The sequence below is a fragment of the Trichechus manatus genome, unplaced genomic scaffold (genome assembly GCF_000243295.1).
Source record: "Trichechus manatus latirostris isolate Lorelei unplaced genomic scaffold, TriManLat1.0 scaffold00148, whole genome shotgun sequence".
NCBI lineage: Eukaryota > Metazoa > Chordata > Mammalia > Sirenia > Trichechidae > Trichechus > Trichechus manatus.
This window is the reverse complement of record NW_004444084.1, coordinates 3,379,891-3,405,659: the sequence shown is the minus strand read 5'-3', so window position 1 is coordinate 3,405,659 and position 25,769 is coordinate 3,379,891. Positions and strand designations below refer to the sequence as shown.

General features: G+C 37.5%; 1 protein-coding gene across 2 annotated transcripts in view; it reads right to left on the bottom strand.

The window, feature by feature from the left end:
* Positions 1-25,769, bottom strand: part of TRPC6 (transient receptor potential cation channel subfamily C member 6) — a 140,230-nt gene that overhangs the window by 11,431 nt on the left and 103,030 nt on the right. For both annotated transcript variants that reach the window (XM_004385868.1, XM_023740129.1), the window contains 6 exons: positions 22,166-22,382; positions 15,239-15,472; positions 12,965-13,229; positions 11,206-11,401; positions 10,287-10,490; positions 8,349-8,423 (listed from right to left, as the gene is read on the bottom strand). In XM_004385868.1, the coding sequence (XP_004385925.1) occupies positions 8,349-8,423; positions 10,287-10,490; positions 11,206-11,401; positions 12,965-13,229; positions 15,239-15,472; positions 22,166-22,382 (1,191 nt within the window). The remainder of the gene's footprint in view (positions 1-8,348; positions 8,424-10,286; positions 10,491-11,205; positions 11,402-12,964; positions 13,230-15,238; positions 15,473-22,165; positions 22,383-25,769) is intronic.

Here is a 25,769-nt window from a genome sequence, read left to right as displayed (position 1 = left end):
GTATATGGCTACAAAAAAAATGAAAAACAAATCCATTGCCATCGAGTCGATTTCAACTCATAGTGACCCTATAGGACAGAGTAGAACTGCCCCATAGGGTTTCCAAGGAGCAGCTGGTGGATTCAAACTACCGACCTTTTGGTTAATAGCTGAGCTCTTAACCACTATGCCATTTGGTATATGACTGAGCAGCTATAAATTCATTTGGGTCATTTTGATGTGACTAGTTGTGCTCTAATTCTGAAATACCAAGTTTTGGATGCAAATATATTATTTTTTCAGCAAAAATTTCTAATCAGTATCTAATACATACCCAATATCATTGAGTTGATTGAACTCATGACGACCCTATAGGACACAGCAGAACTACCCCTAAGGTTTCCGAGGAGAGGCTGGTGGATTCGAACTGCCAACCTTTTGGTTAGCAGACATAGCTCTTAACTACTACACCATATAGTAGGTATTTAATATATATTTGTTAAAAATTAAATAATACAAAGAAATAGTATGTAAAGGAAAACTCGCCCAATGGTGCAAAGAAGCATTATTACCACTTGGTGGCAGAAAATTCTAATATATCATTGTTTCCATTTTTAAAAAAACCCATTGCCATAGAGTTGATTCGGACTCAGAGCGACCCTACAGGACAGAGGAGAACTGCCCCATAGGGTTTCCAGGGAGCAGCTGGTGGATTCAAACTGCTAACCTTTGCTACTAAAACAGTCTAAAGACTGAAAACTCATATCTGTAACACTTTTGTGCCTAAAAGAGAACTCAACTTGCAATATGAATAAATCTTATGAATCTTATGAATTAAATCTTAGATATTGGAGTATTTGTATACCTTACTGATACCTAAAATGTGATGGGGTGGGAAGAGGGGGAGCTTTCTGAGTGGAAACAGGAACACCTAGATGCAATCTTGTTCCTGACTAATATGTAAATATACTTTCTCTCCAATTCTGCATGGACCATTGCCTATCCCAGTACACAAAAATACCTTTCTTATCAAGAAACTGTTTTTTGTTTTGCTTTTTAATATGCCTTCCACCACATTTCCTGCATTCTTTGTTTTCTCTTTTTCATTTTCTAGTAATTAGTTTGAAATTAGCATTTCTCCTCTTGATGTAGCTTTATGTAGGACTAGAGTGAAGAACAGTAAATACTTGGTTAATTTTATTAATGGTCATAAGTAAGCTTGTCTTTGACATTTCTTATATTGTTGGACCTAGCAACAGTTCTGAGAGTCTCCCATTTCCCACAAGCATTAAGTGGTCTGAATCTAGGGACAAAGCAATGGACTGAAAAGTATAGACAATATATTCAGTTACAAGGGAATACAGTTATGAAAAGAAGACATGTTATACTGCTAGTAAACCTTTTGCTTTGGAATCACATAGACATGGAATTGAATTCTAAGTCTATCACTTGTCTGAAATGGAACTTGGGCAAGTCATTTCACCTCTATAATCCTCAGGTTCCTCATGGGTAAAATAAGGAAAATAATATTATTTACCTCACGGAGCTAATGTGAAGATTGAAGAGATATGGTGTGTAGAATATGTAGCTGACATAGAACAGGCATTCTACAAGTGACAATAAACCAAATCAAACCCATTGCTATCAAATGGCTTCCAACTCATAGTGACCATGTAGGACAGAGTAGAACTGTCCCATAGGGTTTCCAAGGCTGTAGTCTTTATGGAATCAGACTGCCACATCTTTCTCCCAAGGAGCAGCTGGTAGGTTCGAACCACCAACCTTTCAGTTAGCAGCTAAGTACTTAACCATTGCACCACTAGGGTTCCTTATACAAGCGACAATAGCTATTATTATTGTACAAAAGGATAAAAATCTACCCTGTAGCTTTAGGCCTATTTCATGGTTAGTTTTAAGCAGACTATTCCAGAGGTACTTTGCCAAATATTGTTTCTTACTGACATGCCCAAACCCATGACTAAGTCATTCAGAGAATGAAATATTTAGTGATCCCCACACCCAGATAAGCATTAAAATCTCTAAACCAAGCCAAACCTCTTGCCATTGAGTCAATTCCAACTCACAGAGACTCTATAGGACAGAATAGAACTTCCCCATGGGGTTTCTAAGAAGCGGCTGGTGGACTCGAACTGCTGACCTTTTGGTTAGAAGCCGAAAGCTGAACCACTGCATCACCAGAGCTCCAAAATCTCTAAAGGTGCTGATTAAAATACAGGTTTTCAGGCCCCACTGTCAGAGATTTTTAACTCAATATATCTGGAGAAGAGGATTGGGAATTTGTACAAAATCACTTGGGACGTGGCCCTGGTGATGCTGATGCAGTTGGAATCACTACTTTATGTGATTGTTTCACCAGATTATTAAAAAAATAACATTGGTCCTAATTTAAGACTAAAAGGCATAGTTCTTGAATCTGTACCTGATTTTAAAAACTCTCTACATCTCACTTAATTCAGGGCAGAATTGACTGAAAATGCTGTAACAGCTTGTCTATGCTCCATATCGGCCTACTGTACAGGGCATGAAAACCTGGCCTAAAAGCCAACAACTTGAAAGTGATCTGAAGCTGGAACAGAGCAGTTATTGAGGAAGGTATTCATCATCTTCAGATACACACATTTAATAAAACATGGCATAGATTGCTTTTAATTTATGCTATTCTTTTAGACTGTATATCTGAAAAGCTTATGCTGGTAACCACCAAAGTCAGTGTTCTTCAGTGTTACGATCGAAGAGAATGAATAGGGCTGCTTACTTTGGTTTGAAAAGTATTTTTCTATGGCTCGAACTGAGTTCTCTGGTGTACCTGGAGCAGATGTGGAGGCCGAGTTTGGGTTGCCTAAATAAACACGTTACCCATCAAGGACTCACAGAGAAGACCTGAGTGAAACAGAAGCTAACTGTGTCATCTTAGACTGAGACTTTATGAAAAAGAATGAGCAAAAGCCATGTGGACTGGGTAAGGAAGAATGCTCATTTGAGTTTTTCTTAGTACATATTAGGACCAAACTTCTTCCTGTAGGAGCGCATCTTAGCAACAACGGGCAAAGATAATTTGAAATATAAATAATTGCTTTAAAAGATATTTCCTTAGGAATACATTTGAGGTATCAAGTAAAACCAAAAATGAAACCCAGTGCCATCAAGTAGATTCCAACTCACAGCGAGCCTATAGGACAGACTACAACTGCCCCATAGGGTTTCCAAGGCTATAAACCTATACCAAAGCTAACTGCCACATCTTTCTCCCATGGAGGAGCTGGCGGGTTCGAACTGCCAACTTTTCAGTTAGCAGCCAAGTGCTTAACCACTGCGCCGTCAGGGCTCCTTAAGTAAAAACAAAGCTATATGAAATGTGCCTCAAGTTTTGTTCACTACAAGCTCACCTTGCAAGGGAAAATAGATATGTGTGTTGGCTTGGTCCTCCAGAAATCAGATGGCGAGACAGAGTTAGAAGTATAAGAGATGAATTGGGGACTGTGCCTATGAAAAATAACAGGGAGTGGAGCAGGAAAAGGCAGAGAAAGCCTCCAGACTCTGAGGGTCCCACTCAGCTGTGAAAGGAGAGGGGGAAAAGAAGGTGGTATGAGAAGTCAGCCAGTCCAGTGGGGAGCTCAGCACAAACATTGTCATCTACAGAGGAGTCCTGTGCTGGCAAGAAATAGCCAGGCCCCACGATCCTGCCAATTCAGGTACTCACCGGGGGCCGCCTGGAAGAGCATGGCTATGGCTTGATAACTTAAGGGGGAATCCATGAGGGGCTACAGCTGGAGGCTGTCAGCTGACTGCACTCCTTGGAGCAGGCTCTGCTTGAAAAGAAATAGGAGCGGCATACCTCCATGACTGTCACAGCATACAACTATACTAAAATGGGTCTCTAGATTCTTAAATTGACATTTGAATCAACATTTACTCCAAATTCCACAACTGGAGTCAAATACTGCAGACTTAATATTGCTCCTGGAGTTTGTTTTAATGTAGAATTAAAATATGTGCTATTGGAAAGTGTAAGGTGATCTAAGTCTCATTTAAAAGATACTCATTTTGTGGATAATTAAAACAAAATTTAAGATTCTACATTTTTAGAGAAACTCCAAATAAAACAAAATTATTGGATTCAAGACATACTATAGTTTCTATCACAAGGAAAAAAGAATTTTGATCTTCCTTGGAACTTTCTCAGATTTTTCCAATGATATATTGTTGTTATGTATTTATCAGATTTTCTGCACAAGTGTTTTCTTACTGGAAAAATATATAAATCCATTGACACTAATCTATTTTTGCAAAATTTTCATTAAGTTATTTATAACCAAATAATAAAAACACCCACTTCTCTATAATTACAAGTATTTTACATTTGTATAGCATTTGTAATTTACAAAGCACCTGTTTAATCTTCCCCACAATCTTGTCTGATAGGTTGTACAACTTGATCATCCCTATTTTATAGTGATGGTTAAGCACTTGGCTGCTAACAAAAGGTCAGTGGTTTGAGCCCACCAGCCGCTCCACAGGAGAAAGATGTGGCAGTCTACTTGTATAAAGATCACAGCCTTGTAAACTCTATGAGGTAGCTCTACTCTGTCCTATAGGGTTTCTATGAGTCAGAACCGACTTGTCAACAATGGGTATTTTATAGATGAAGAAGATGAGGTTTAGAGAATTGAACGAATTTCCCAAGGGGCAGAGATGAGATGAGCTCCCCATTTTCTGAGTACTTAGTTCACTGCTCTTACTATATCATTTTCCAAAATAAAGTCCTGATAAGGAAAGAAAAGCAGTAAATATTGACAAAATACACTGAATTTAATATATTCTTTTTGCAAAATTATAGAAAGGTTTTGCTGTATCAGATATTTTGTAGATCAAAAATGGGAAATAGGTGGAAAGGGAAGGGGCCTTCCCTTAAATTATTCAAGTAAGAATCAACTGTTTGTATACACCAACCCCAAGTTATTTGTGATATTATGTGTGTTTAGGTTTTGCACAGGGAAAGTGTTATTCGTGAGACTAATCCTTCTTAACCCCTTATCTGTAAGACAACATGGTGGACCATATTACCAATAATGGTAATGACAAAACTCTCATGGGCATAATTATTTTATTATTAATTTATTTATATTAATATATTATTATACTTGTAATATTACTAGCTGAAACTCCACCCCTTTCTTTCTCCTTTAAGTAAGCATTGCAATGCTTAAAGTACATAGATACATAGTTAAACTTGCAATATGGACTACATCATTCACAAATTTTTATCTCTTATTATACTATTATTCATTATATATTGGAATCCTGCAGACAGTTAATACACTCAGATGCTAACTGAAAGGCTGGAAGTTTGAGTACAGCCAGAGGCACCTCAGAAGAAAAGTCTGGTGATCTACTTCTGAAAAATCAGTTATTGAAAACCCTATGAAGCGCAGTTCTACTCTGACACACATGAGCTCTCCATGAATCAGAATCAACTCAATGGTAACTCGTTTTAATAATATACTCCTTGATACACATTTCACAAGTGACTGAGATCAAGCAATGTGTCACCAGGGATAGTTGGATTCAATTCTGAATATATCCACTTACTAGAAAAAAATTGAAAATCATTAAATTACTTCACCTTGCTCCAGTTTTCTTATCTAAAACACATGGCTAATTTAGCTCACATAAAAACAATTTATTAAAACAACTGACAAATTCTAAAATCTTTTGAGATGAGTACTTTCTGGAGACAAGCCAAGTTATTCACATTTTTTCAGTAACTTTCCTCCCTTCATTCTCCTGTCTATCCTCTTGTCCTTCTATCCCCATTCCTGCTTTCTTCATTTCAGACACCAATGATATGGAACCATTAAGGATCAGAGGAGTCCCTGGATGGTGTAAATGGTTAAGCACTGGACTACTAGCTGAAAGATTAGTGGTTCAAACCCACCCAGAGGCACCTTGGAAGCAAGGCCTGGCAATCTGTTTCTAAAAGGTCACAGCCTTGAAAACCCTATGGAGTGCAGTTCTACTCTGCACAGATACAGTTGTCATGAGTAGGAATCGGCTTGATGGCAACTAGTAACAACAACAAGAATCAGAGATGAACTAAGACATGGGTTCTTCCTTACAGATGTCCATATTTTTCATCAGTTAGTTTGCCTCCTCTTGGTATGGGGGAATGGTTAACATACCCTAAAAATATTATCTCATATCATCTCAGGAAGAGGAATAGGAAGAAGAAACTGACATGCAAACAGCAAAATATACTACCTACCATGCGCCTTGGGGCCCTGTTGGTACAGTGGTTAAGAGCTCAGCTGCTAATCAAAAGGTCAGCAGTTTGAATCACCAGCTGCTCCTTGCAACCACTATGGGGCAGTTCTACTCTGTCCTATAGAGTTGCTATGAGTTGGAATCGACTCAATGGCAACTGGTTACCATAGGGCTTGCTAGGTATTTTATTTCATTTACTTTACCAACTCCTTGAGGCTATAGTAGCTACACAAGGAAACGAGGCTTAAGAAAGACAACGATCTGCCTAAGTTCATAGCTGGAAAGTGGTAGGAATACCAAGGTAATTCATGTGTGTGTGTGTTGCTACCACACATAAATGCTCATTTGTTGCCACTCCAATTAACACAGGCTGATTTTCAAAACCAAACCAGTTGCTGTCGAGTTGATGCCAACTCATGACAAACCCATGTGTGTCAGAGTAGAACTGCTCCATAGGGTTTTCAATGGCTGTGATCTTTTGGAAGTAGATTGCCAGGCCTTTCTTTCAAGGCACCTCTGGGTAGATTCGAACTGCCAACCTTTCAGTTATTAGGCCAGCACTTAACCATTTGCGCCACCCAAGGACTCCTTATTTTCTATCACTGTGATAGTCTCTTTCACTCACTAATTCATTTATTTCAATTTTTTCCCAGATATATCCATTCTTTCATTTTCAATTTGTATTATTTCACCAGATCTTTTTGGCCTGGTATTATTTCTCTATCCTCACCAGATTACTATCACTACCAAATTGTGTGTGGTTGTATTCACTCTTCCTGCTCTCTAGTAATAACAATAACCTGTAACCTGTTGTTGTTGATTCCAACTCATAGCAACCCTACAGAACAGAGTAGAACCAACCCATAGGGTTTCCAAGGAGCGGCTGGTGGATTCAAATTGCTGACCTTTTGGTTAGCAGCCTGAGCTCTTAACCACTGTGCCACCAGGGCTCCAGTAATAACGACAGAAATAGTAAAGATTTATTATTTACCTCCTAGGTGCCAAGTACTGTTGTAAGAGCTGAACATGTATAAACTAAGATTCACAACAACCCTTGGATGTTACAACTATTATTGTCCACATCCCACAAATGAGTAAAAAGTCTTAATGAGACAGTATCTAAGTAGAACACACAGGGACATGCATTACATATTGATAAAAATTGCTTATAAAATATTTGAACTTAATTTCTCTGGGATTTCCTAAGTGTTCTACTCACGATGCCCTACACCAGGGGTGGCTTTTCTGTGTTTGCCCTTATTCCATCTTCATGCCTGAAAATGGGCATGGTGGCTGGAGGTGAAGCTGTCATCTTGTCTGACTATGACAAAACAAATCCAGAAGAATCACAGAAATTCACCCCTACAGCAGTGCTGGATTGCTTAAGCCTGGATCAATTTTTAAATGAGAGGCGGAAAAAACAACTGTCTGATTAAAGGCCCCATGATGTGGGCTTTCTATTATGTGCAGCTGGATACAAAGCAAATCCTACGTGATATATTGCCCTCCTCCTAATTCATTCATTTATAACTTCCGTTTAGCCACAAGCATTTACTGCACCCCTACTATGCACATGTTACAAGAAAGGAAGCAAATATCTTCATCACTGAGGATTTTGCTACTCCAAACTAGGGAGGTGGCCCATCTCTAGGACACACTGTTCATTCAGAACTGAGCCAATCAAAATTAGCCATTACATTTCTGTGGTGTCCTTTCGACAGCTTCTTGATTACTGACAAATAAGGAGGCACTGCTGCAGAGAGCTAGGTTAATCAGGGTCCCTGATGGGTTTCTCTTTATTTTTCCTTCTTTATGTCACTATTCTTAATGTTCCATCACCCATAAGTATCTATAATACGTGTTTAATATATGTATTAAGTGTAGTTGTGATTCTTTTTTGCTGATTAATTGGACATGTGCTTATTTCCACCTCTCAGTAACAGATTCTTTGAGAGTTGTTAAAATAGTTAAATCCTTTAACGTGTCTACTATCTATTTCTTTAAATTGCTTCTGAACGTTTTTCCCTTTCCCTGAAAAGGTAAGCCTGATGACATGCATTACCTCATATTTTCAAATGTTATCTTACCTGTCTTTTGTCAAATGACAATTTTGAAAGGTCTTCGTGACTTCCTAAAATTCCAAATTTCTTCTCTTCATTTCTCTTTTAAAGATAGATAATAAAATGAGTACAGCTGCATAGTCATTTTTAATTACAAAACTATTTTTTTCTTCATTCCATATTCCCCAGTGAGTTTTAATGAGAGAAACATATTCTTATTGGGTTCTTCCCTTTGGCAAGCTCTTGGACATTTTCTCTGGACAGGGTTCTCTTAGGCTGCAATTCTAATTGGACTTGTAAACTACACACTTAGTTACATTAAGTAAAGTGAAGGAACTTTTTGCCACTCAACTCACTGAGTTCTATAAATTATACATCTGGAATAATGCTACAGATAGAATATTTTCCCAAAATTCCTACATAAAATAATCCTAGTAATAACTACATTTAAAGAGAGTTTTAGAATTCTCAAAGCACTTTTACATATTTACTTAGTTTGATCTTTATGATGTTATTCCTATATTACAGTTGAGAAACCACAGCTCTGAGGGTTTGTTACATACTTCAGGACCCTAAGTAATGAGTGGCAAACAGAGCAGGAATTAGAACATGTTTCCCTTTTATTGAATGATAGAGTCTTAGAATTACAAGAAATCTTTACAATCATTAAGTCCAACTTCCTGCCTAATTTAGGAAGATCTTCTAAAATTCCCTAATGTCAGTCATCTATCTAGCATTTGTCTGATTACCTGCAATGATGTGGATCTCACTACTTTTTAAGGCAGCCAACCACTCTGTTAGGCAGACCTTGTTGTTACAAGTTTGTTCTCACATAGGACTAGAATTGAACTATTTATAACTGTTGCCCATTGTCTCTCTTCCTATTTTTGAAGGAACCCAAAACAAGTGTATTCCCTAGTCAAAGGTGGGAATTCTAAAGATAGCCATCATGTTTCCCTTCAGTCTTTCTTCTTGAGACAAAACAGCCAGCTCCTTCAGTTCCTCTTCATAGGACACTATGTCCAGTCTGTCCGAACCCTGGTCCTCCTTCACTGGATGCATCTAGTATCTCAACGCTCTTCCAGGATGCAGTGTTCTGCTTGGCACAGTTCTTTGCACAGAGTTGTTGTTAAGTGCCGTCGAGTGGATACCGACTCAAAGTGACCCCATGTGACAAAGTTGAACTGCCCCATAAGGTTTTGTAGGCTGTAATCTTTACAGGAGCAGATGGCCAGGTTTTTCTCCTACAAAGCCTCTGGGTGGGTTCGAACCGCCAACCTTTCAGTTAGCAACTGAACTCTCCACCATTGTGCCACCAGGCCTACTTACTCCCCCAGTTATACATAGCATTCCACTTGTGCTCTAAACATTTCCAAGCATACTGCGATCATCCCACCCCCTCATCTAAGCACTATGCCTCTTTTATTGCTTCTTGAGCTAGCATTGGCCCATGTGTTTATTGTTTCCAATCAGTACCCTTAGATCTTTCTTTCTTGAACTACTGACAGGCCTGGTCTCTCCTATATTACTATGGGCAATACAGGAGACTTTAGAACCTTTAGACTTTAGAATATTTCAATGTAAAAGTTACTTAAGAGTCTGTTAAGTTCCTCTGAATCAAACCAGGTACTGATGCTTAACCTAGCTGTATAAATTGAAGGTGAAGTGAGGGACATGTAGCTCTAACAGCAAAAACGGGGCCTAGAAGAGCTATCCGTTTCAGTACCACCCCAGATATACCTGTATAATAAATTATTTTAGTTTATTTCATGAATTTTATATTCTTTTAAAGAGGAAATGTCCAATGTGTTCATTAACAGACACAAGCAAGAGATCATGCTGAGCTGGTGATGGCATTTGGGAATAGATGGATGTGTCATCACGAACTGCCTATGTTTTTAAAGGGATGTGGCACAGTGGTTATAGCAGATACATTTAAAACTATAAATTATAAAGTCAAATTACCTTGTTCATCTCTGCATCCTCCTGGAAAACTTTTTTATGACCCTGGAACAGTTCAGAAATCCATTTTTTAAGCTTCAGTAAGAGATAAAATAGGGACTTTGGGCTTGGCACCAGGTTGAAGGGAACAGGTAGAGTTCTTCCCTCCTCAAAGTAGGAAAACCATAGTTTGGCCCTTGCAAATTTCCACTCCACATCAGCATCATCCTGTACAAACACACATGACAGTTTAGCAAGGAAACACAGAACTACTGAGATGCTTCTGACATTGTGTGGCTAGATGGAAGTAATGATGCTAGCACTCTCAGGCCCCAAAGACCACTCCAAGATTTTTTCAAAACGTTAAGTTTCTACTCATAACCTCTTTCCTAAATCTGTCTAAAATTTTACCAGACTTACAGACTACAGATCTCAAAACTTGTATATGTTTATAAATACACTGACAGATATAAATGTATTTTCTTACATTCTAAAAAAACACAGTGAGAAATTATTCTTTTATTCTGCCAAAGAGCACTTATCAATTAATTTGGAAACAGGCCAAAATATCTGGAATAAAAATGTAGACTGTCACCCTCAACCTGAGGAAGGGTCAATTTTGAACACTGTTCAAAAAAAGATTTGGAAAATAGTGGACTCTGTAAGCAATAATTTTTTGTATGAAATAAAAATTCATGCTGATATACATATTTTTAAATATATCAGACAACATTTCTGCTTCATATGCCTTACTACCCCAGCATACTCCATCAATGTTGCATTTGGAAGCAAAAAGTTAAAACTTTCTATATTACTGGTCAAACTAACAGATAAAACAGGGAAAAAACAAAGGACAGAAAGTAGTCCATACTTTCACCCCATTGTTGAGTAGATCCCTGGAATAGTTAAAAAATGCATAGAGATCCTTATTTTGTTACTATACCTCAATCTCCTGGAATGAACTGTTGATCATTGCAATTAACATATTTAGCAAAACAATGACCATTGTAACATTATAGACTCCATAAAGAACATAACCAATGTTTTCAATGAATTTGTGATTATAGTTGATGACCACTGATTTCACTTCAGAAAGTCCAAATATTGCCCAGAACAATGTCTTAAAACTCTCCTCAACTCTGGGGAAAAAGAAAAGAAAGAAAGGAAATAAAGTATACATAAATTACAATGGCACCAAAATAAATTGAGCTTATTTAGTATCTTTGCAAATTACTAGGTATACTGAAATAATTCTTTACTCTCTGAACCTCAGTTTTCTTCTCTGTGAAATGAGTACAATAATACTTAATTTTTCTGAATTGTTGCAACGATGAGATAACATTGTGCATATGAAGTAAATAGCTCAATATCTGGCACATAATAAGCACTCAGTAAATGCTATTACCATAACTGCATTACCACAGATATTAATCTTCAAATAAACTATAACTTTGGCAATGGAAGTATTAAATGTATTACTTAATAAAAATAATACAATTTGCTAGAGTTATTTTAGGTTTCCCTCATCTATTGTTATTGTTGTTGTTAGTTGCTGTAGAGTTGATTCTGACTCATGGTGACCCCATGTGTGCAGAGTAGAACTGATCCATTGGGCTTTCAAAGCTGTGACCTTTCAGAAGCAGGTAACCAGGCTTTACTTCTGAGATCCCTCATTTATACTTCCACTTGTATCTAATAAATAGATAAGAACAGTCTATGACTTAAGAAAAAAAAAATGACAATATAAAAGTAGAAAATGTTACCCAAATCACTGATGTGTCTTCGGTAGGAATTGCAATGCTTTGGGCACAATTACTGACCAAAGCTAAGCCCATAAGCTTTCAACCCAGGTGGTTTCATTTCTCTGACAAACTGTACTTTAGAGGAATATGGAAAACAATAGGTTACGCTTCATTCAGTGGATGCTTTCATTGTGACATTGAAGGCCTAATATTTAAGTAATCTCTTTCAAGCACGCTTTATAAAAAACTGACGTGCCGTGGTGAACATAAATCAAAACTCATGTCACTGTGAATAACTTGGCTGTTCTCAATGATAAGATTCAAGAAAATGAACTAGAAAAGGGGCTGTTCTCACAGCCAGTGCCCCAGGAGTCTCCAGTAGTCAGCAGACCACAGGGGTAAGGGCACAGGAGCTAGAGACAGTAGACAAGATTTTAAGTCCTCACTCTTCCACATACTAGGTATGTAACGTTCGGCAGGTTATTTACCTTTTCTTAATTTAAGTGTCCTCTTTTCGTGAAATGGGAATAAAAAAAAGATGCACGTGAAGTATTTACCACAATACCTGGTTCTAAAAATGTTAGCTGTTAATATTTAGTATTAGGAAGAGGTCTACATATCAGAAGCCCTTGTGGCACAGTGGTTAAAGCTCTGGACTGCTAACAGAAAGGTCGGTGGTTTGAAAGCACCAGTGGCTCCATGGGAGAAAGATGTGGCAGTCTGCTTCTGTAGAAATTTACAGCCTTGGAAACTCCATGGGGTCACTATGAGTCAGAAGAGACAGCAGTGGGTTTTTTTTTTAGTTTTCTACATTAACTCTAAAATCATCTCATTTTTCTGAAAAAGAGCTAGAGATGAAGTCTTTACTAAAATATTATTTATCCCATGGACATATATGAACTCTGTTAAACTAATAATTAATCTGCAATCACCATCATCAAAACATCTGAGAGGACATACGTTGTAAAGGCTTCATTTTGTTTTGCACCACGGTAGTAGGAGTAGAGGTTGAACATTCCAATCATAAAGGCCACAAACACCATGATAAATATGACCATAAACTTAAAGATGTCTTTCACTGTTCTTCCAAGTGATATCTGTAGAGGTCCAAAGCTTTCATTTGCTGGTAAAATATAAGCTATTCTGGAGAAACTTAAAACCACAGCAATTGCATAAAGACCTTCAGATATGATTTGAGGATCAGAGGGGTCCCACTTTATCCTAGCTAGGAAAAAAGAAGCAAAAGGGTTTTGGTGAGTTTTTTCAAGTTATTTATTCAGATAACTTCTTTTCTAGGAAATAAGTATAATTACATCAACAGTTCAGTTTCGTAATGAAAGTCTGTTATTTAAGGGTTTCTTACATGTCAGGCACATTTGAACTTCTGAATTTATTGAGAACACAACGTTTTGGTTTACTGACAATTTTCTATTAAGGGCATAGCATAATGGTTAAGATCTCAGACTATGGACTCAGATAAACATCTGTAAAAATTCCAGTTTATAGATACCAACTGGACGAACTTGCACAAATTACTTAACCTCTCTTAGCTCCATTTTCCCATCTTTAAAAAAACGAGATACCTACCCCATATCTCTCATTTGTTATGAGAATTAAGTAAGTTAACATATGTTTAGTGTTTAGAAAGTACTTGGCACCTATTAAATGGTAGCTTTTATTATTTAATCATGAACTATAATGAAAGAGAATGGCAGTCCATGTAATTTTGGGCTTGTGGATTAGCTGTAGTTATTTAAACATACTAGAAGTAATTTTTATTGGTCATTCAAACAAGTTTATTTTTATCATAAAAATGAAACAGTTATTCATTTATGAATTTTTCTGGCATTATTATGTTAGAGCATCAAAAACCAATCAAGAAACCATTAGGGAAAAAGATGTAAAGCTGTGCAAGAAAGAGAAAAAATAGGATTACAAATCTGTATTTGCTCATTTCCTGAGAAATGGAATTAAAAAAGGATAAAACTAATAAAAGCAGTTTCCTTTTTTATAATGTGTTGACTATAATTACCGAATATAAATAGCTTTGAAAAATTTAAACTTTGTATATTTAATAAAATTTAAATTAAATATTAAAATAAATACTGTGTTGTTGTGTGCCATCGAGTTGATTCCAACTCATAGCTACTCTCCCTATATGACAGAGTAGAACTGCCCCATAGGATTTCCTAGGCTGTAAATCTTTAAGGGAGCAGATTGCCCCATCTTTCTCCAGCTGAGCGGATGGTGGATTCAAACTGCCAACTTTTCAGTTAGCAGCTGAGCGCTTAACCACTGCACCACCAGGGCTCCAACAAACAACGAAATTAACATTAAAAGTCAATAATAAAATAGGAACCCTTATGTGATATAGCCGACAAACCCATACAGGTGGCAATTAAATGTTAGTTGATTTCTTATGAGATGGTTTGAAATAAATATTCAAATGGAATATATTTCCTTCATTCCAGGTTTCTACGAGCAGAGATTTTCCCTAAGCAAATAACTGAGCCCATTTCCATCCCTTAGTCACGTTCCTCCTGGGGAGGTGGAGTGACCTATCTGATTCTAAATTAGGATGAATAACTGGGCATCTTGTCCTCCAGGGAGGAGTATCACCTAGTCAGGCACTTGCTGCTCCTGATTCCCTGTGGTCTGATCCATTGTTGTCCAGAAATTAGAGGGTACATCTGCCTAATTCTGGGGTATGGTATAAGTGAGCTCATTGGCTAATATTCTTGGAACCATGTCATCCAATCTGAACTTTACGATATTAGGTGATAATCTGGCTTCTATATTAACTTTTTTATTTCTCAACTAGTTCAAAGCCTGAATAGAAAATAGTACTGTTATTCATTAGGGGGTCCTCTCAAAGTCCCCAATAACAATTTCTTGCTTTCAAAATAGTCTGTATGTCTTAAATGGAAATGGTACTCAACTATGAACTATTTTTAGCATACAAGAGGAAAAAAATAAATTCTAGACAATTGGAAGTTAGCCAATTGATCCAAGAAATAAAAGACAGAATTCTTGCAATTAAGAGAGGTTTCTAGCCAGAAATCAAAGGAAGAATCAGAAAGCGTTCTTCTTTAGATACAGATAATTAGAAGAAGCTGGAAATTGACCAACAATTTCATGAAAACTCAGCAGTAACCAAATTACTACTGACATCTGCTTTATAAGAAAATTCTGCATTCTTTATTAACTTGTATCGTCTGTGTACTGTAAACTCACCCAAATTGTAGTATTTCACATTGTCTCCCAATGTAACTTTGGCCAAGTCCTTCAAAGTATCATTTGCATCAATGATGCTCTGGGCTTTGGAAGCATGCCAAAATGCCATGAATCTTGCAATGAATGACGCTGCAAAGATGGCTAACATGCCAAAATCAAGCATATTCCACAATTCAAACAAGTATTCTTTGGGGCCTTGAGTCCAAATTTCTTTACATTCAGCCCATATCATTCCTGCATCAGAAAGGGGTTAAAATAGCAATGCAATTTCATTCCAGCCTTAGTGATTCAATGAAACACAATAAATATGAAAGGTCTCAGCTTAACATTCAAAACCCTTCAAAATGTGGCTCTAACCTGCCTATCCAACCATAATTCCCACATTCCCCTAAATCCCACAGTCCAGCAACTTCAGTGCATTTCCTGAAAGCAATTTGACAAAATGCATCTACAGCCTTAAAACAACAAATATTCTGTTGACCCATTAATTCTTGACATCAAAAAATATATTTAAAATATGTGTTTTAGGATTCTTTGTAATAACCCAAACACGCCAATATACCCATGTATATGCACCCAAAACAGAAGAAGAAATCATGGGACTTGCACAGATGGAGTATTATGAAGTCATTTAATATAATATTTTGTTATTTACCATGATGTGATGGCCATGAGAATGTGTCTCACAGACTTCCAACTATAGGAATTTTAATTGACCATGGGCCTCAGCTACTGAACTCTGAAAATCGTTGCTGCTTTTGCCCCAAATTCATGTTTCCCACGGGCTGCTCCTAGCCAATGATGAGCTCACCCGTTCCTGGGAGCCATGAGACTCCTCTGATGGCTGACTTTGGCTTAAGGACTTCCTGATGGCCTTGGGGAACTTTCCTTAGATTGAGTGGAGATCTGAGATGCTTCTACCCAACATTTCTTCCCTCTCTCCTTCCCTTGGGGTCATACTTGCATCTCAGTCTGACACTCTCACAGTCTTCCTTGACTCCCTCTCCATTTTCTCTCACAAGCATTCCCCTTAATAAAATTTTAATATGTTTAATCCCATTTTGCATCTGCTTCTTGGAAAACCTGGGCTAACACGTGTTGGAAAATGTTTATGTCATAATGCTAAGTAAAAAAAAAAGAAAAATGAAAAATGTTATTTCTTCTAGGACTTTATGTTTAAAATAAGCATAGTAAAAGAATAGAAGGAATTACAGGAACATATTAATAGTAGTTGTCTCTTGCAGGGAGAATTATTAATAATATGTGTCTTAGTAAGCTAGTGCTGCTCTAAAGAAATACCACAAATGGATGGCTTTAACAAGGAGAAGTTTATTCTCTCACAGTCCAGTAGGCTACAAGTCCAAATTCAGGGCATCAGCTCCAGGAAAAGGCCTTCTGTCTCTGTCAGCTCCAGAGGAAGGTCATTGTCATCAGTCTTTCCTTGGTCTGGGAGCATCTCAGCGCAGGAACCTGAGGTCCAAACGATGCGCTCTGCTCCCAGCGCAGCTTTCTTGGTGGTGTGAGGTTCCCATTTGTCTCTGCTTGATTCTCTCTTTTATATCTCAGAAGAGATTGGCTTAAGACACTATCCAATCTTGTATACCTCATCAGTATACCTGCTACTAATCCATCTTATTAGATCACAGTGATTGAATTTACAACACATAAGGAAATCACATCAGATTACAAAATGGTACACAACTATACAATACCGCGAATCATGACCCAGCCAAGTGAACAAATATTTTTGGGGGGCAACAATTTGATCCATGACAATATGGCATATCCTTTCTAACATTTACTGTAGTGCTTAAGAGCACATGTTTAGCATCAGACAACCATAGATTTGAGACCTGGATCCTCCACTTACTAGCTTTGTAATCTCTGGCAAGGTATTTAGAAATTCTAAAACTTAATTTGTAAAACGGAGATGATAATAATTGTACCTACTTCATAGGGTTGTTATGAGACTTAAGTAAAACATAATGTAAAGTACACAACACAGCATCTGACACTTGGAAAAAAATAACTTTGTTGAATATTTACTATTTTAAATATTCTATAATTGGCATATATTTCCTTTCTTAATTTGAGGAATGTTACTTAATTAAAAAAAAATTACTTTACCCCTAATACCTTTAAGACACCCTACATTCTGCCATAGTTACCTTCTTCTAGAGCCACCTGGAAAAATACAATAAAAACTTCAACAACTGATCAAGGCCTACCTCCATCAAGAAGTGTTTCACAGTCCCCTAGCTGAAATTAATCTTCTCCCCTTGCCCCCAGCAACCAAACATTCTCACATTTGTCATGAATATCTATTATGGAACCTGCCTTCAATGCGAATGGCTGTGGAGCCCTCTAGGGATTAAGAAAACGCCATGGTGCCTGCTTGTCAAGAGTTTACAATGTGCTTCTCTCAAAATGAGCATTCAGTGAAGCACAGAAGACGTGGTTTTAAGAGACCAATTCATTACTTACTTTGAATTACTTCAAGTTAAGACTAAACTAGGATTGAATTTATATATGTTTGGATGGATCAAATTTAAAACAGGAAATCCTGTATACGCGTGTGTGTGTGGGCATGCACACACACAAAGACTAAGAGAAGGTATGAAAACACTGAAGGCAGCTTTCATTTGGTGGTCCCTGGGTTCCTGCCGTCCTCCCTCTTCAAAAAGAGACAAGGATACTTTAGAGTAACTGAAGCATAGGGATTAAGGAGACCTTTAAACTAATATAGTGGCTTTCAAAGCTTCCTCTTCCTCCCCAGCCCCCTCCTCCTTTTTTTCTTTCTCTCTTTAAGAAGCAGAATTCTTGGTAAAAGTGATGCCTTATTGAAGCTTCAAAAATAAAATAGACACAGCGACCTATTCTGCCGGAAGGGTTTCGGTCTTATTTCCTCTGAGGAACCCAGGGCACTGCTGTGCATAGTTTGAAATCCCCCATCGAGTGCAACTTGTCTGGCAAGCTGGGAAGCTCTCCACAGTAGAGAATCAGTCTGCTCTCTCTGCCTTTAAATTTCTTGTGGGGGAAAAAAAAAAAACATTGTGTTCATTAAATCTATTTATTCTTCTCCAGCAGATGCAGGTTTACCATGAGGCTAATGAAGCTTAAACTTAGGATGCCTCGCTTGCAAGGCCACTTCTAGAGCCCTGTTTGGTATTCCTCTAAAGCCAAAAAAACCCAAATTCATTGCTGTCAAGCCAATTCTGACTCATAGCAACCCTACAGGACAGAATAGAACTGCCCCATATGATTTCCACAGAGCAGCTGGTGGATTCAAACTGCCGACCTTTTGGTTAGCTGCCAAGTTCTTAACCACTGCGCCACCAGGGCGTCTCTCTCTGAAGAGAGCCCGCCAAATAAATAAGCTTCAGGCTCCACAATACCTGGATCTCACCCCACGTCCCACTCCAGGCTAAACTTCCCCAATCCCCTCATGTGCTTTTTGATGGAAGGGCCACTCACTATTCTGGTTGCTGCCCTTGGAATGCACTCTATTTTGCTAATTTCCTGTTCAGCATGTAGCACCCAAGCCACACACAATCTTGCAGATGTGATCTGGCCAGAGCAGAAAACAGTGGGCTAATTAAAGCCCTTGGCTGTGGTACTCTCCTTTTGTTGAAGAATCAACCAGGATTGGATTTGCTTTCTCAGTAGCTCACATTGGGCATTAAGTGAAAAGTGCTCGCTAGGACACTTTCACATGAAGTTGCTTCCAGCAATTAAGTGTACTTGTGTTCCTGCAATACCTCCTCTCCTTGGTTTGGGCTCACCATCCTGCCTTCTCAAGATCTCCCTATCAATTCTATCACTCAACCTTTTAACTCTGTCAACTAAAAACTAGATTTGCTTTCTGTGACCGATATGTGAGTCTTTTTCTTGAAGTCAACATAATATACCCAACAACTGACCTAAGTAGGCCACTTTTTATTAATATTTCCAAAAAGTACAGCAACTTTCTTTCAAGAATAATTTCAAAAAGGAAAAAGAAAAAAAACTACCAGTGTCAGTATTGAATCAGGAGTCTAACATGTTATAAAAGCATCGGCCATCTGTTCTGAGTTGTTAACTGTTTTCCCTTTAAATAAACACTGTGAGATAATCTCTGAAGTCAAATACAAAGGTTAGCAGATCAATAGTTCCAAGGAAAATATTCTTATTCATAAAATTAAAGGTTAATTTAATATTTTCAAGGAAGGCTTCTAGGTTAAAAAGGAAAAACTTCTAAAGTTTATATTTAAAATTATGTCTGTATGAGAACAGTAAAATATGATAAAGAATAAAATGAATATTAATTATATATAATCCCTTCATACAAAATTTAATTTTTCAAAGTTTCATCTTGTGGTTGTAAAAGAGTCATATCTTGTTTAATGTGTCTTCAGTAGGAAATAATAATTTTATATAAAAGTAATATATAAACTCTTAGTGAAAAGCTTAATAAAATAATTATAATTTTCTGAAATTTATTGAACACTTCCTATTTGTCAAGTACTGTATTACGCACTTTGCATATTCTAATGCGTAAAAAAAACCTAACTTATAGCGTTATAGTCTAATAAAATAAAGGCAGTGTTGAGTGGCAACAGCCCATACGGTTGTTTGTTCACGTTTTAAATCAAATATTAGAGGCAAAATGTAATTTATTTATTATACTTTTATGGTATAAGGTAAATATCAATTAAATTAGAAAAGAAATAGTAGAAAATTAAAGTCTTCTCAGCTTACCTAAGGTTTATCATTACCTTGGTGATGCAATTCACATTTGAAGTTACTCTACATATTTTCCTAAGAATCTTATCAGGAAATGGAGTGATTCACAAGTTTTGAATAACTCTGAATTGCTGTTAAAGTATCTCACATCCATTGAAAATAATCATATGGTAATTTGCATAGTGCTTCATAATATTTCAATGGATCACTCCACTGCACCCCAGTGTGGGGAAGTCAAGAGGACATCCCCTACCCTGGAAGTGATATAAAACTGAGTGCAGATGGGATGGGGTGGGCAAGCTCATGGAACATTAAAGGCTTTGTATGAAGATTACCTGTGCCCTCTTCTTTGAACACTCTTCATATTTCCACCCTAGGAAATCTCATGCATAGTCAGGGCCTCAGGTACCATATGGGACTGATGATTTTACTGAAACTGTATTTATAGCCCAGACATCTCCCACAGTTTGTATTTTCTACTACTTAGTGGCCATCTTCACCTGGAAGTCCCATGGTCGTTTCGATCACACCCCAAACTTAACTATCAGCTTTTTGTTCCCCCAGTCTCAAACCTCATCTTCCTTCTGTATTCTCCATCTCAGAAAATTGCTGTCACCCACCTAGTAATCCAACCCAGAATCCACGGCTCCCTTTTCCTTCTTCTTCCTTTCCATGTGATAAATCACCAAGATCTTTGGAGTGTATCTTTTAATCAGCTTTCCAGTCTCTTCCCTTCCTCCATTCCTTGAGTTCATCCTCCTCATGAGGATCACTACAATTGTTTCTTGGCCTCCAGACTCACTGCTCCTCTAAGCCACCCTTTACTTCACAACCACTGTGACATTTATAAAATGTGATCTGATTGTACCACCGACAGCTTAAACTCATCCACCAGCCATCTCCCCACCCTTATCGCCCATCACCCATATCCACAAATGCACCTGCACTCCAGCTGGGCCTCACTTACAATATTTCGAGTGTGTCAGATGCTGCCATAGTTCCACATCTTGGCATCTAATGTTCCCATGCCTTGTAGTGTCCTTATTCCCCCAAGCAGTCTGTCTAGTTAACTTTTCCTTATCTTCAGAGTCTCAGATTGAAGGTATTGCCCGTCCTACATCCCACCTCACAATCTCTGTGTTCTCATAAAACCCTAACAACAACACCTCAATAATAGGATTTGCCACATTGAGTTTTAATTACTAATTTACTTATTGATTTGTCCGTCTAGACTTAGCTTCCCTGAGGGCAAGGACTGTGTCTCATTCACCTCAGTATCATCATTACTTAATAAAAGAATTTATTAACTATTGAGTTTCCTCCCTCATAAATATTTGATTAAAATATCTTTCTAATTTACATTATATTTAGTGGTCAGGCATATGTATGATGGATTCTAAAGACAAATGGTATAGTAGTTAAGACTGAATTCCCTCTCTTTCACTTTGTTGTTGTTAGTTGCTGTTGGATCAATTCCGACTCACAGAGATCCCTGCTGAGCAGAGTAGAACTGCTCCAAATGGTTTTCAAGGCTTGTGACCTTTCAGAAGCAGATCACCAGGCCTGTCTTCTGAGGCACTCCTGGGTGGGTTCAAACTGTCAACCTTTTGGCCAGCAGCCGAGTGCTTAACCGTTTCTGTCATCCAGGGACTCCTTCTCTTTCACTTACCACCTGGGAAATCTCAAGCAAGTTACTTAATCCTCACATAAATCTTATCAAATAGATGTTATTATAAGTTTCATGTTAGAAAAGTGAGGTACAGAGAGATGACATGATTTGATACAAGTAAAATACTTTGAACAATTCCTGGTACATGGTAAATGTTCAATACATGTGAGTGGCTATTAAGCTGCAGTTGCTATTAAACCTCAATATACAATCGTGTGGCCATTTTTAAGCTTGACGTCATAGTTCTCCCAAAACATACACGACAGGTTTTTTGTCACTGGTGAGGCTTGATTAATACTATCCTGTTGGTTTTCTTTTGGGGTTTTTCTTGGAAATGCAAAAAGCACGTGGCATGTGAGAAGACTATGGCACTGATCATAAACAGAAGGCAACTGCTTTTAACAGTACAATCATGGTGTGTGGCACGTTAGGTCACGCTGCACAGATTTGTATAACTGATGTGTGGCAGAATCAGTGTCATTCAGTCCAACTCCTAAGGCTGCAAAAAGAAATGATGACAGAAAATCAGTCTTTACCTATTACCCAGGATATAATGAGCATCTCCATCCATGAGAAGGAGGATGTTTTCATCCTAAACAGCTGTTTTGCATTATCTGTGCTGGTTTCATTAGGAAGGAGTTTGGTGCCTTCAAATCTGTCAGCTGCATTCATGACTAGCAGTCCCAGAAAAATAGTGAAGGAGGCGGCGTGTGCTACAAACTTCATGAATGGACCACGCATTATCTTCCCCATCTGCCATAAGAAAATCAACTTTGTTTTGTACACTTTACAAAACACACACAAGAGTAAACACCTGCATACTCCAGTATTCTCCTACAATAATTATGTATACTTATATAATTAATAATAAAATAATAATTCTTTGTGCTGTTATAAAATTTCAGTCACATTCCTTACCTACATATACTAATAGTCTTCTTAATAATTACATAAATTAACTTTCCTATTAAATGATATTTAAGTTCTTAAAATATATAATATTGATGACAAAAATGTGGAACAGTATCAGCATTATTTATAAAATGCAAACTAGTATACTGGTCATGAAGTATTGAGAAGCAGCAATAAAAATATTAAACTGAAACTTTGCAATGTATATAGATTCTTGGTTGATTATTGCCTTGCTTGTTGTCCTCAAGTGTATGTCATTTACTTGGGTACAATTCAGGCCTCAGCTGATGTTGCTATCTTGGTAATGCTGTAAATGGAGTAAATTCATGAGGACCAAGAGAACTCCCAACTAGGGGTAGGGCAGCCGGGTAGTTCTGATTGTATTGGAACAATGTCCTGGGATGATGCTGAATTTAAAGTCTAACATTTTAGGTTCAGGTCTCAGTTTTATTACCTCAGTAGCTGAATGAACATGAATAAATGACCTAAATTATGTGAAAATCAGATCTTCATACAAAATGTAGGGAAACTAAAAGCTATTGTTCCTCTACAGCAGAGGATTCATTTCAGTCTGAAATCCGAATCCTAGCCTGGGCAGACAACCAAGAAAACCAAAAATTCATTGCTATTGAGTCGATTCCTACTCATAGTGACCCTGTAGGACAGAGTAGAGCTGCGCCCATAAGGCATAAATCTTTACAGAAGCAGACTGCCACATCTTTCTCCCATGTGTTTGAACCACCAACCTCTAGGTTAGCAGCCCAGCACTCAACTACTGTACCAGCAGGGCGGGTGCATGTCCAGGATGTGTCGCAGGGGCTCCATGCATCCCCTGACAGGGTAAGCAAAACTCAGTACATGTGTGCAGCTTTTTTTCCTGAGGAGATGGTCCACAGCTTTCAACAGCTTTTCAAATGAGTTTATTATTAGAACATTTTATGACCATAATAGTAATACCATTGCCACTTATCTGCTGCTTGTATGTGCCTAGTACTGTTCTAAGTGCTTTCCTCATATTAACTCATGTAATCGTTACAACAATCCAAAGGGGTAACGAAAAAAAAAAAAAGCCCAAAAAACCAAACTCACCGTCGAGTCGATTCCCACTCAAAGTGATCCTATAGGACAGAGTAGAAATAAATGCCCCACAGAGTTTCCAAGGAGCGCCTGGTGGATTCAAACTGCCGACCTTTTGGTTAGCAGCCATAGCTCTTAACCACTACACCACCAGGGTTTCCATCCAAAGAGGCAGGTGCTACTAAAATGCTCATTTTGAAGATGAAGAAACTGAGGACATGTTCAAGATCACATAGCTTGTAAGTGGTAGAGCTGGAACTGGAACCCAGGCATTCTTGTTCCAGAGCTTATGCCCATAACTGCTGTTACACTTCTGTTTGGTTTATAAACCAATTTCTCATTTTCTTATTAAAGTGCATACATATGCAAATTCTTAAAGAAAAAAAGTTTTTTTTTTTAATCATAAAAGCTTAATATATACTTGAAAATCTTATTTGGAAGCTAGATGTTATATTGGAAAGAATGCAATCAATGTTCTCTGTTCCTATAAGCTTTATTTGTCTATATGGTTTTCAAAAGTCATAAAAGTTACAGCTGGAATACATATATAGTTCAGTCCATTTGCTCTAGGTATTTAGACTCTTAGGCTAGGGAAAATACATACATATAGTCTCTTCCAAGCTAAAAGAGGTTTATCTAGAATTTAAAGCAATGGATTCATCTAGTTGGATGTGTTGCAGAGACAATTCAATGTTACTTTATAAAAATCTGCTGTGAAATGATTTCTAAAAAGCATACTTCTGTAAGATTGCTCAATACGTTGATTCAACGAGTATTAGTTTTTAGATTTGGTTTGAACAGAACTCTCAGTCAAATGAGGGCAAAGTTAAAACAAATGGGAGGCAAAGTAGCTTTGATTTTCTGATTTTTTTTGCCTATTCTTAGCTGTTTTTCTTTTTAAATATAAACAATTAAAAGATTAACAACACATACAATTATAATTCCATAATGCTTTCTGTATGATTCATTTTAATCATGTATTAGAGAAAATAAAAATATATTGTGAGATTCAGTATCTTCCTCATAGGAAAAGCTAGTATGATAAATCTTAAAAAAAAAAATTGTTAAAATTCTCTCCCTCCCTCTCTCTCTCTTTTTTTTTTTTTTGCCTGTTGCAGGAAAACTGAGATTGGGAGCAATGACTGTGAATAGTGAAATCCATGGAAAACCTATTATGGCTGCCCTTGCAACAATGGGCTCAAACATAGCAATAACTGTGAGGATGGCACAGGACCAGGTCGTGTTCTGTCCTGTTGTACATGGGGTCACTATGAGTTAGAACTGACTCGATGACACCTAACAATAACAACATTGTTCCAGAAAGAACACAAGGCAGCCTTCAAGGATACACAAAATATAAGAGAGTGTAAATTGAAGTAGGAGCCATAGAATGTAAAAGAAAAAAAAAAAGTTTAGGGACATAAAATGAGGTTGAGAATAAAGCTAAGCACATTAGAATGGGCCACAAGACTGGTAGCTCTGGAACTTGAGTTTAGCTACCCAGAACACATCCAAAGTCAATGTTCATTATTCAGGGTAGGGTGTCTTATCTGTGCTTCGCCCTTGACCTGGCTTGCCTTCCTTCTCCACTGAGCTACTAGCCCTTATGTAATTTTACTCCTCCTTTATTTTAAGCAAAAGTTTGAGAGGAGAATCAAACCAAGCATTTTTGCTGCTTATTAAAAGTCCAAGTTTTTTTTTTTTTTTGTAACCGAAAGCAAGCAAGGGAACAAATAAACAAAAAGTTGGTTGGCAGGAAACTAAGGTGGCATGTTTTGATCATTAGATCCTTTATTTCTTATTACAAAAAATTATAAGTTGTGTTTCTCTTTAATTTTCTTCTTGAAGAGTAATACTAAGGGAGATTTTAATGCCTCGCAGTGGATTTTAAGAACTGAAATGAGTTATCCATTTTAGTAAAGTATGTCATATATGTGTTCTGGGTTGTAAACAGATTTCTTAAAAATAACTGTAAAAGGGACACAATGCAATCCCGATCCAAATTCCAACGACATTTTTTAAGGAGATGGAGAAACAAATCACCAACTTCATATGGAAAGGGAAGAGGCCATGCATAAGTAAAGCATTACTGAAGAAGAACAAAGTGGGAGTCCTCACACTAACTGATTTTAGAACCTATTATACCACCAC